The sequence below is a fragment of the Populus nigra genome, chromosome 16, assembly GCF_951802175.1.
Source record: "Populus nigra chromosome 16, ddPopNigr1.1, whole genome shotgun sequence".
NCBI lineage: Eukaryota > Viridiplantae > Streptophyta > Magnoliopsida > Malpighiales > Salicaceae > Populus > Populus nigra.
Window position 1 is genome coordinate 12,267,480 of NC_084867.1, and position 12,544 is coordinate 12,280,023.

General features: G+C 38.8%; 3 protein-coding genes and 1 pseudogene across 3 annotated transcripts; 3 read left to right on the forward strand and 1 right to left on the reverse strand.

Moving 5' to 3' along the window:
• The first annotated feature begins 401 nt into the window (after positions 1 to 401).
• On the forward strand, positions 402 to 5,153 carry LOC133676319 (uncharacterized). The gene is made up of 8 exons (XM_062097978.1): positions 402 to 804; positions 1,148 to 1,287; positions 1,413 to 1,512; positions 1,593 to 1,691; positions 2,721 to 3,068; positions 3,530 to 3,622; positions 3,706 to 3,912; positions 4,504 to 5,153. The coding sequence occupies exons 1-8, from the start codon at positions 490 to 492 to the stop codon at positions 4,765 to 4,767; spliced, it is 1,566 nt and encodes a 521-aa protein (XP_061953962.1). The 5' UTR covers positions 402 to 489; the 3' UTR covers positions 4,768 to 5,153.
• Positions 4,999 to 7,308, forward strand: LOC133675359 (uncharacterized; annotated as a pseudogene).
• On the forward strand, positions 7,203 to 10,068 carry LOC133675853 (ankyrin repeat-containing protein BDA1). The gene is made up of 2 exons (XM_062097374.1): positions 7,203 to 7,682; positions 8,853 to 10,068. The coding sequence occupies exons 1-2, from the start codon at positions 7,377 to 7,379 to the stop codon at positions 9,627 to 9,629; spliced, it is 1,083 nt and encodes a 360-aa protein (XP_061953358.1). The 5' UTR covers positions 7,203 to 7,376; the 3' UTR covers positions 9,630 to 10,068.
• An 864-nt stretch (positions 10,069 to 10,932) lies between these two features.
• LOC133675856 (ubiquitin-ribosomal protein eS31 fusion protein) lies at positions 10,933 to 11,633 on the reverse strand. Its single transcript, XM_062097377.1, has one exon. The coding sequence runs from the start codon at positions 11,535 to 11,537 to the stop codon at positions 11,067 to 11,069; it is 471 nt and encodes a 156-aa protein (XP_061953361.1). The 5' UTR covers positions 11,538 to 11,633; the 3' UTR covers positions 10,933 to 11,066.
• Positions 11,634 to 12,544: the final 911 nt, after the last annotated feature.

A 12,544-nucleotide genomic window follows, 5' to 3' on the forward strand; every position in this document is an offset into this window, starting at 1 on the left:
AAAAAAAAAACTTAAAGGAGTTTAATGGTATTGTGGTTATTTTATTATAATATATTTGAATTAGGAAAAATCAATCTTTTAACAAATAAAAATATTAATAAAAAAGAGCCCTTAATGTTGGTTCTGGTGAGAGCATCAGCTTTATACCTTAATACCCCTGCTGTTTGTGAAAAGACAATGTCATTAATACCAAGTGGTCCAGCCGCACCAAATCCTTAATAACACCGAAAAATCCATGCCATTTTTCGCTTTCCTCCACATCACAAAATCTAAAAAGTCATCAATTTCTTTTATCTAAAAATATTATTAATATGTAAATTAAATACAAAAAGTTAATGAAATTAATGAAATTATTGTAAGTTGTCCTGTTGAAATACTTTATAACCAAAGTTAGGCCACATTACCTTATGGTTAATGCGTTGTCACCGCGAGAAAAAAGAAACATTTTGATTGTGGAACACTCCCCTCCCCTACTGTCAAAACGCAAAAATGCCGTCCCTCTCCAAATCGGCATCCTCTCCGCAACCACTCCTCCATCACGACAATTCCGACGCCGAGCGACGCCTCCGCGAGGCAGAGGAACGCCTCCGCGAGGCAATAGAGGATCTCCACCGTAGAAACGCAGTGCATGGTCCTTACCCTCCTTGCGATCACGGACCTGATGAATCCTGTGCCGCTCATGCAATTGGTAATCTCTGTCAAAGCTTCCTTCTCTCTTATGGTGTTCGCGTCGGTATCGGCATTTTGCTTCGTGCTTTCAAGCTTGCTAAAGGACATTCTTACTCTTCTATTCTCGACCTCAAGGTATGCGGCTTAAGTGTTTCATGGCAGTTTCATAATTTTGCAGGGGATGTAAAATTAGGGTTTTTTGTTTGATTTACTGTGTTATCGGTTGAATTTAGGAGAGAATTTGCATAAAAAATGTTCGAATTTTGGATTAATTTCTTGCTGGTGATGGCAGTTTCGTAATTTAAACGATTGGTTTGGTCTATTGTGTTATTGATTGAAATCATCCAGTGGATTTTTGTTGCATTATTTTTGTTGAAATTTTGATTATTTTTTTTGGAAATTTGCTTAATTTGGTGTAGAAATGGATATAGAGAATGCTTTATTGGCAATGTGTGAGAATTTGGATTTTGTATTGCAGCAACTTGTCTCGGAGAAGGATTTAATAGTGAGAGAGGAGGCTTGTCGTGTTGGGTTACTTTTTGGTGGATTTACTGGATCGTATCATGCACTGAGATGCTTTTTGAGGAAGTTTAGAAGGAAAGAAACGCCAATTAATGCGTAAGTTGTGAATTAATGTTTGAAAATTTACTGTATTTTTTTTAGTTTATGTTATGATGATTTATAACTGCTTTGATAGAACGTATTCTTTGGTTATGACATTGTTTAAGGGGGTGATGGAGCAGATTTTTAGCAGGTTCGGTTGCAGGGTTGTCTGTTTTAGCATTAGATGATTCAAACCGGAGACGTACTCTTGCTCTTTACCTCTTGGCTAGGGTAGCTCAGGTATACGAGTACAGTTTGATATTTTATTGGTAAGCTTTTGATCTTTATTTTTCCAGTCTAACACTAGATCCTCTCATCAGTCTGCTTATAATTCTGCAAAATCTAAAAACAAGTTTCATCTTTGGGGAAGTCATTGGAGACATGGAGATGCTTTGCTCTTTGCAATTGCTTGTGCCCAGGTAAATCAAAGTTCACCTTGATGCATGAGACCATGTATTTGTAAGAACATTTCTGTGAAGTCATTATTCAAACCTGCTTATGAAGGCAGGAAATGAGAATTGGTTAAGCTGGTAAGGTTTGCTGCCTAGAGACCGGACATGGACCACTTATTTTTATATGGGACAAAGAATTAATGATGTGAGTGGAATAAGAATTGGTGGAGGAAGTGGAGTTGCATCTGAGCTATCTAGTTGATACTGAAGCATAGTAACATGGCTAAATGGTCAGCCATGTTTGTGTGGGGATGGAACACTGTTTAATCAAGTAAAATAAAGTTAGCCTGATTGGAATGATAATGGAAGATGAATGAGATGATTGAGTAGTAAGATGGGAAAGCAGAGGGTAATAAATGTATTTAATTGAATTACAACAGTTATGTAGGAGAGCTGGTTTGATGTTTTGGCTTCTACAAAGACATTGCTACACCAGTGAGGAGTACTGTAGTTCTGGTTGAAGATTTAGCAAGGGCAAGGTGAGGAACTAGAAGGTTTATTAGCAAAGTCAATGTACAATCCTAAGTCGTAGTTTGTAGAGGAAAGAGTGTAGTGATGTTGCTGGCCTTGAAAATAGATAAGGACCTTCTCTGATTAAGTTGGTTGATCGGTTTATAGTTTATGATCTAGGTTCAAGAATGATTATTAGAGAGAAAAATGGCTCGAGTTAGTCTATATGAATCTTTTATAAGAGGAACATTTTTTCAATATTGAGCCTGATTTAAATCCATGAAAAACATGCAAGCTGAGGATCAGCCACCACTTATTAATTTCTTGTAATGATTTATATACCGGTAATAGTAACGGTTGTGAAATGCACATCCCAGCCTGCAAAATTTTAATTTCTTTGTTCTCTATGTTTTGAGAAAGTTATTTATTAATTCCATCACCTCTCCATTCATCTGCTTATATATGTTACATAACATTATCATGTCATTTCCATTATTGTTTTATTAATTTCTGAATTTCTTCATGTCTGTAATTATGGTTTTTCAGGTTATGTATGCCTTTATAATGCGTCCTGAGAGCTTGCCAAAAGCATATCAAGACTTCATTCAGAAGACTGGACCAGTTGCAGCGCCTGTATACAAGGCTGTAAAAGAAACTTGTAGAGGTGGCCCACTGGATGTTGCCTCATTGTCAGCTTTTTTATCTCGCAGAGGGAAACTGGGCTCTGTGAAGTTGGAAGAATTCCCTTCAATTATTCCTTGTTCTGTTGTTCATCCGGGCACAAATTCATGCTTAGCTCAGAATGCTAATGCAGCATCAGCAACGTTCAGGAAAACATTTCCACTTTACTTCTCACTGACTTTTGTACCTTATGTTGTTCTGCATCTGCAGAAGGTAATCTTTGACTCAAGCTGATTCTGTATGATTTTGGTTTTCTTCTTTATTATTCTTTTTGTGTTTGTTATTAATGCTATTATGCCATCTTCAGGCATTTAGGTTGCTAGTGCATTCAAAACTAGAAAAGAACCATTGAAGCAATTAACTAGTTGTGGTCTGCCTAAGCAGAGTCTTGGGAGGGAAACAGGAGGCAGAACTGCATGCTAAAAAAAATGAAAAGTTATATAAACAGTTGTTAGAAAATATCTAATTTACAATTTACGGTACATGGAGTTGTGAATAGTTCCACCTCTTAAGATAGTCTCACATGCTTTTCACATAACAATACATGTCTTGGCCACATCTTTTTTTGTTTTTTTGTGGCGGGGATTGTATTTCTGTTCTGTGAAGGATGATGGTCGATGTTTTCATTTCTGGAACTGATGTTTCTTTTGTCCAATATTATCCTTTCCTTCTAGTTCATGGATGCTCCTGCTCGGACATGTTGGCTAGCTCTTAGAGATGCTGTTCGCTCAACGACATTCTTATCTGCATTTGTTGGAATTTTTCAGGTAGCTGTTAACTCATTTGAGTTTTCTTATGTTAAAATGGTGAATATGTTCTATTGTTCTTAGTAGTTTGTGGATGATGCAAGGGGGTGATATGCCTTCATCGAAAAATATCGACAAGAGACCACAAACTTGTATATTGGATCGCAGGTGGAATATCTGCCCTTTCTGTACTACTGGAGAAAAAATCTAGACGTGCTGAACTTGCCTTGTATGTTCTTCCAAGGGCTGGAGATTCACTGTGGTATATTTTAGTGAACCACCACGTGCTTCCAAATATTAAGAACGCTGAGGTATTACTTTTGTACAATATGGCCTACTTGCATTGGCTCAACAAACTCAATTCCAGATACAGATATCTATTTTACCTACTTTATTCTGGATGATGCTAGCTTCTACTTGATGCTCCCTGTTGATTTTCTGTTTATGATGCTATCCATTATCAGGAAAAGGCAATGGCATGAATATGCTCCACTAAATCAGCTGATTGGCATCTCTTTTGAGTTGCACCTCTCTTTTTGTATTTTGCTATTGGTAAAATAGGATCTCTTCTCCTTGTAAAAAAAAATAAAATTCAACTGAGTGGTCCTGTTGCAATTTGTAACTGTAATTAAAGAACTTGTTTCACAGCCGGGAGACAAACAGGAGTCAATTAATGGTTGGGGTTTGGGCTATGCATGTTTTGTTTTGCACACAATTTATGTGCGCGGGGTTAACAAATTGATTTGCCCAAGGGTTGCTTCAAATGTGTACGAACACTCACGGAGACACTAAAACTTAATGACCCCCTTGAACAATGAATGCCACAAATGTTTTGCATGCTTTCCTGAATCAATATTTGAACTTATATGGCTGAGTGAGACTCTGGTTTGGCGATTTTGCAGGTGGCCCTATTTTGTGCATGCATGGGAGGAGTTATGTACTACTTGGAACATGAACCAGACACCATGGCTCCATTCTTGAGAGGCCTGATCCGACGCTTCCTTGCTAGTAGAATAAGCAATCCGGGTGGTCCATTGAATCGGAGTGCTTCTTACACGTATTTACAGACTCTTGATGCCATCAAGAAGCCTAAATTACAGGAAAGTAGAGAGGCTGAAGCTTCAACTTCTCAGGAATACAATCTTGAATCCATTGAAGGGCTCTAATCTTCTCCGGTGGCCCAATATTCTTTTCTGATTCAATTCAAGCATTTGTTATAAAGCAGACGCTTTCTGCCCAATATATTAGAATAAATTGCAAGGGGATTAATGATATTCGCTGTCTTCGAGTCATGACCCACTTGCATGTATCGAGAGTAGATTGTGGTTTCATCTAGATACAGGCATTGGTGTCCTTGTAAGGCCGTTCCCTTCAGGGAACTTGTCGAGGAATAGAAAATGAAGTTAGGGAGCAACTTGTAATAATTCTGTTTACGAATTTCCTATTGTAAATAAAACACTCTCTCCTCTCGTTTTCTCTTTTCTGTGCTCGAACATTTTCTGTAATCTCAACATTGAAATGACTATCAGTAATTCAATTTGCTTTATGTCAATTTGGTGGTTACTCAGATGTTGGTCAACTCTACTCGTCTCTGTTCCTTGTTGCAGAATTTCTTTTGAATTTAGCCATTAAAAAAGGCTTAAGATTTCTTGTACTTCCACGGTACTTCCTCCCCTTTTCTCTATGCAGCAACCACCTACATAACTCCTACTTGCCAAAACATCTCATAGAAGACAGCGGCACTACGGATCTAAGGTTGCTCGAGGCATCTCAAACCGGAAATGCAGAGCCCTAGCACCAGTTGCCGAGAGAAAATCCACTCATCCTCGACAAAATTGCAATATTCTCTAAAGAAAATCCCTCACACATTGCTTCGATTGGCGCCCATGTTGACTTTGTTAAAAGAGATATTAAGACTAAAACCAGCGTTTGCCAGAGAAATAAATCAAGAAGGCTTCAGTGCAGTGCGCATGGCAGCAGCCGGCAGCCGTGTAGAGATTGTGCGGGAGATTAGAAGGGAAAGAGAAGATTATTCCTCTTCATTAGGCATCCATCAAAGGAAGGGCAGAGGTAATAAGTGTAATGCTTTCCAGTTGCCCTGATTGTATTGAAGATTTGACTGTTCAAAAAGAGACTGCTTTGCACCTTGCTATCAAGAACAACCAATTTGAAGCAGTTAAAGCACTGGTGGATTGGATCAGAGAAATGAACAAAGAAGATACCATCAATGGTCTCCTGAACAAAACCAGAGTGCTAAGTTATGGAATTAGAAAAAAAAAAGAAAAAACTATGAAGGCAATTACAATAAAGTTATGATTTTGCTTTTCACAATAAAAATTAATAAACCGGTCTACAAGGACAAGATGGTTTTTTTTTTTATATAAAATACATTTTTCATTATCATATTTGTAAAGGATAAATTAGTTTTTTTTTTTTTTAATTTTAGATGCATAATAAAATAATTTAAATATAATTAAAGCTTTTCAAGCCTGACTTACTGTTTTAATTGGACAATCAATCATTTATAAGACAGCATGCATGTTTGCTACATGATGAGTCCTACCTCACACCTCAACTATAGCTTCTGTTGAGCATCCCCAGTCCCCATAGACCACCAGTGCTATGACTTTGAGCTGTTCTAATTGGTGTGAGGTTCTGATTTAGATTCCAAAATCTGTTATACTGGCTCTAAGGTGCTTCTGAGGAAACACCTGCTCTCTCCAGTGCTCTAATGCTACTCTTGATTTTGTTTTTGAAAGTTCTGAATAAAAGCCACCTAATTCTGCCGTTTTTCCTGGAGCTATGCCTAAGATTTGAAATAGTAATGTTGCGAAGGGACAGAAGAGCAAGTAGTTGGCTTCCTCTCAAGGTAAGGATTTTACTGCTAGCAGGCTTAATGAATTCTGATGAATGACCTTGTAGCAGGATTGGTTGGCTTGCTATACCGTGATCTTTCATATTATTCTTCTTATAAAAAAAGAAAGAAAAAAAACTCCCTCAGAAGGAAATGCTGACAAGTGATAGTATCAAACTAAGGTCGGTTGACGACGATCAAAATCTTTCCTACAGAAGGAAATGGTACCAGCACTAAATACACATACAAGACACATAATGGTGGTAATCAAGGATCTCAACAATTTTTACTCGAAATATTCAGTAGAAGAATGTCTTACAAGTGTTTATTTATTTTTATTCAGAGAGTATGTGTTACAGGTTATTGATAGGAGCAGGTCCAATTTTTAATACCATATTTAATTCCAAGTTTTCCAGTTCAAACACTCAAGGTATATGATATGAGTTTCATTTATTTTTCACTATAGACAAACCATAGTGACTACCTTATGATTCATGCAGTCATCATCTGAGGCCTCGCAAAAAAAAAAAAAAAACAGACAAGGATATCTTCTGCCGACGAGAATTCTTCTTCAAACGTTATTTATAGTCTGCTTGCTGAAAAGACCCTTAGCAAAGACAATCTGTTTCCATCCTAGTTAAGGTTACTACATAATATAATGGATACAAGGCTGTTTGAGGCAGCTCAAAGAGGAAACATCGATTATTTGCAGCGGTTGCTGACAGAAAATCCATTAATCCTCAACATCACACTGCTGTCTGCTGAGAATCCCTTGAATATTGCTGCTGATATGGGGCATGTCGACTTTGTGAAGGAGATTATAAAGTTGAAACCAGTTTTGCCAAAGAGGTAAACCAAGAAGGCTTTAGCCCTACGCATATAGCAGCAGCCAATGGCCATGTTGAGATTGTGAAGGAGCTAATGAAAGTCGACATCAAACTCTGCCGGTTAGAGGGAAGACAGAAAATGACTCCTCTACACTATGCAGCTATCAAAGGGAGGGCGGAGGTGATCAGTGCAATGCTTTCAGATTGTCCTGATTGTATTGAAGATGAGACTGATCGAAAGGAGAATGCTTTGCATCTTGCGGTCAAGAATAACAGATTTGAAGCAATAAAGATATTGGGGGACTGGATCAAAGACATGAACAAGGAATACTTGTTGAACATGAAAGATGAGCAAGGGAATACAGTTTTGCACCTTGCAAGCTGGAAAAAACAACGCGAGGTAATAAATTCTTCTCCTGTCTGTTTCCTTTTTTCTTCCCGGTACTTACTAGCTCATATGGTTGATAAGGTTTTCTATTCCAGCTAGTTGCACTTGTACACTTGATCTCTAGATAAACCTACTAAGTCCTAGGTGATGCAGAAGTACAGAATGCCTTGATTACCTTTATTTTCACGATCACCCATCAAGGATGGATATCCAAAGACCTTCTGTCTATGTGATGCTTTTCCGGTGAAGAAGAGCAATCAGGTACTGACTTTGACAGGGCCATTGGGCTATTATTCAAAACATTTGTATTAAAATAGAGCTTCTTTCTTAGACTAAGAAAGGTCAAAATTGGATAGTTGAACCATAGGTGTCCATCTCCAGATATTTCTTCAAACCTAGGCCCTTGTGAAATAATTAGAATAATCATTAAACAAGATTTTAGATGGCTCATATTCACACTTTTTTCAAGTGGAACCTTTTGAGTTCATACTATAGGCAGAAAGATTAGCAACAGCCCCCACAGTAAGGGGAATGCCTATGTTTTGGTTGTTAGGTCGGCCCACCATAACATAAAAATGTGCACCATCTATATTACAACAAAAAGAGATCAACCTATAAATACATGTAAAGATCAGTCCATTTTAAACAAAAAAGGGTACCCTGTAGAATCTAGTCCCAATGATGCAGCGGGGGCCTGGCCTTTTCGACGCTGCTAACCAATGCTGAGGCTTAAACTTTCTGAACAGACCAGGCGAACACATGGGATGCAGAGGAGTACCAAGACCAGGAAAGCAAGCCGTCTTCACATTCCTAATAGTCTGATCACCAAGGACCACGTATCGATGTTTATTCTGAAAACTGAAGGGGTCCATATATATCTTGCCCCGTCCATTTTAGGTCTTTGGTTCTCAGGTATCAGGGGTTACAGGACTTCATCTAAACAAAGAGCTGCTTTTTTTTCCACGTTAGTAGTGGTTATGCATCATATCGGGGGTTCTCAGCTAACGAGATTCGAACCTGAGTCTGGCAAATGTTGGGGATGGCCACAATGCCAATTGACCCAATTTACTTGTGCATGGCCCCTGCAAATAGTCATCCAACTTAGCAACTGCAGTGATTTGACTGCTGTCTTAACATATAAAACTAAAAAATATGCAAAAATGAGATAAGTTGTCCTTGCAGGTGTTAGAAATGCTACTTGGAAGTGGAACTGTAAGTTCAGGCTCGTTGGAAGTGAATGCCATTAACCATAGTGGCCTCACCGCCCTCGACATGGTTCTAATTTTCCCAAGCGAAGCAGGGGATAGAGAAATTGTTGAGATCCTTCGAAGCGCGGGAGCAACAAGAGCAAGAGATATCATCCAGTCTACCATTTCCAACAATCAAACCTCTACTGACAACCCCTCAACACCAGAGAGATGCCTGTCAAACGGGAATAATTTGATAGAATACTTCAAGTTTAAAAGGGGGAGGGATTCACCTAGCGAAGCGCGCAGCACACTACTAGTTATAGCTGTTTTGGTTGCAACTGCAACGTTCCAAGTTGGAGTCAACCCTCCAGGAGGAGTTTGGCAAGATACAAACATTCCTGACCATACTAATAGTACCAGCAGCAGCAATGCTCACTTTGGAGGTCAGTCCATTATGGCTACCACAAACAAAGTTGGCTTCATGCTGTTTGTGTTTTTCAACTCAGTAGGGTTTTCCATGTCTCTTTACATGATCTATGTCCTCACAAGTGAATTTCCCTTGCAATTTGAGCTTCAAATATGTCTGCTTGCTATGTATGGTACTTATGGAACCGCGTTACCATGCATTGCGCCGTCCAGCCTCAATCTACCTGTCCTGTTAACCACAACAATATTGTCTTCAACTACGTCCGCTTTAGCACAAGTAGCACGTCCACTTACAACAATGCTCAAGAAATTTTTCAAGGACTTAACTCATAGAGTCGTTTGAAAGTGGATGGATGCAAAATAAGGCTTCGAATATGATTGTCTTGCTCACATCACCAAGCGAGTCTCTTGCTGATACATTTACACAAGGTAAGAAGTTGTTGGCCAGGTATCCAATCGGCATCATCTGAAACTAATGTATAGGATAAATATATTTTCTTTTGCACGCTTTGATATGTGTGAGCAAGCGATTTCTGTGCTTTCTCTCTGTCACAAACTAGTTGTTGTCTTCACAGGTTCCCCTTCCAAGGGGTAAGGTATCTTTCCTTCGGTTTAAGTAAAATTGTTTGTTCATGTTTTCCACTTGCTACATTGCGTTAATAAACATTCCACCAGAAGGTCTGTTCATGTTCTAACCACAGCTTCAATTACATCCACTGTAGCTTAGCTGGCAAAACAACTTCCAAAGCTCGGAAAAATCGCTGGCAACCAGACACGCAGGTGCTTCAGTTTGTGATGAGGCGTTAAACATAAAGGTCTTTCGGTCAACTGAAAACACCTGCTAGTTTGAACTTAAATTTCAGTTTTTGGTGAAATTGTAGCTAGGAGTATGATGGAAGCATCTGAAAACACCTGCTAGTTACTAGTCAAGAGTCGGTAGTCTACCACGTTGAGTTAATAAGGAGCTATCTGTTGTTTATGATTTACTATTTGGTTTTCCAATGCCTATTTGAAACAAAAACAATATAAACCCTAGAGGAAAAGCTAAAAAAACCAAGAAGATTTGTTCAAATGGACATTGAAAATGGCTTTCGATTTCTTCTATTACCAAGAAATTCTCCATCCTCTTCTTATGTAATCCCCTAGAAAACTCCTTTGCCAAGACATTCCAAACGGGAAATCTAAATTACTTTTAAAAGTTAGTACTAGGAAATAAACTCATCCAGGCAGAGCATCATTTCCTATGGAAAATTCTCTTACCTTGAGACATTGGTTTTTAAGATTCTGCACGTAATATGTTTGTTCCTGGAGAATGCTATGCTAACCAGACCTCTAACAAGCAGCAGGAACAATCTCATTTCTTCCTAGCAGACGCCAATACATCACCAAATTGATACAAGACAGGGAACATTGATTGTTTGCTGCGGTTAGTTTTAATACTCAATATCCCGCTGTTGTCTGCTGGCAAGTGACAATCCTTTGATTCTCATATGGGGCATGGTGACTTGTCAAGCAGATTACAGGGCTAAAGCCAGTTTTCCCATAGAAGTAAATCAACAAGGGTTTGTCGCCATGAAAATTATAGCAAAACCCACATCAAGCACCGATCACAAAAAAAATAGCACTAACAACTAATTAACCAATAATTAAACTCCAAATTACCAATTATTACCAATAAAATATAACTATAAGGGCATCATCAACCATGTTCTAAGCAAGAAAATAATAAATTGGCAAAAATCCTTGTTCAACACTTTCTTTTAAGGCTTAAAAAAAAAGCTTAATCACCACCAGCTTTCTGGTAAACATAGGTAAGGCCACACTTACCACAGTAGTGCCTATCAAAATGATTAGCCATGAAAGTACCAGCACCACACTCAGCATTAGGACACTCCTTCCTCAACCTCTGGACCTTGCCGCTATCATCAACCTTATAGAACTGGAGTACAGCGAGCTTAACCTTCTTCTTCTTGTGCTTGATCTTCTTGGGCTTCGTGTAGGTCTTCTTCTTTCTCTTCTTGGCTCCACCCCTCAAGCGAAGCACCAAATGGAGAGTGGACTCCTTCTGGATGTTGTAGTCAGCAAGTGTACGGCCGTCCTCGAGCTGTTTTCCAGCGAAAATGAGACGCTGTTGGTCCGGTGGGATACCTTCCTTGTCTTGAATCTTGGCTTTGACATTGTCGATAGTGTCTGAGGACTCAACCTCGAGGGTTATTGTCTTGCCCGTCAAGGTTTTCACGAAGATCTGCATCTTCGCTTCTTTACTTTCAGAGATGCAGAGCAGATGCGGAAGATTTAAGACTGGGTTAGGGTTCGGCTGGAGTATTTGAGGAGGAAGGGGTATATTAGGGTTTTAGTGATGTAAGGTAAGGGCATGAAAGTACGGATGTAGCCATAGAGCTGTTGGTTATTTACAGGGGCTAACTTGGGAAGAAATTGTTGGACTCTCTCTTTGGGCTGGTTAAGTGGATGGTTGAAGCAGCTCAAAACAATTATGGTGTGTATGTGACTGTGTATTATATGAATATTAGAATATGTATATATTATATTGAATTAAAAAAATATAAATATCTTTAAATAAAGCTTTGCATTATATTCGATAATATTCATACTTTATTTATTTATTATTTATCAAATAAAACAACTATATTGAAGTTAAATTGTCATTTCTACTTCGAATGGAAATGGGACTACATCCACCTGCAACTTGATGGTGTTTTAAAGGCTTGGAGTTTAAACCCATTTAATCTAGTTATGCACTAAGATATGGTAATTCCAGGCTGTCCTCATGGAGATGTTTGGTGAGATACAGACAACGAGACCACAACAACAGTTGCTGCAAACTAGCTTCGCAGGTCAGCCATTTTTGCTACCAGAAAGACAGTTGCTTTCATCCTCTGTCGTACAACTCAGTAGGGTTCTTCATGTCTCTACGTGATCCTCACAAGTAAATCCCCCTTGCAATTTGAGCTAGGGATGCCTATTCGTACTTTGTATTTTACCTGTGGCTTTGTTTTTTCAAGCATGAGACCAGCAAATCTCCATCTTCAAGTCCCGCTAACCAGGACAGTCTTGTGTTCAGCAATGTCCACGACAGTCTTGTGTGCAGCAATGTCCATTTTGGCGAGGTCAGTTCGATCACTTACAGAGAAGTTGAGGAAGTTTGTCATGGACGTGGCTCCCAGAGTCATTTGAAAGTGAATGAATGCATAAGAAGCCAAAGCCAAGCTTGTAGAGTTACTTTCGTGTTAATATCAT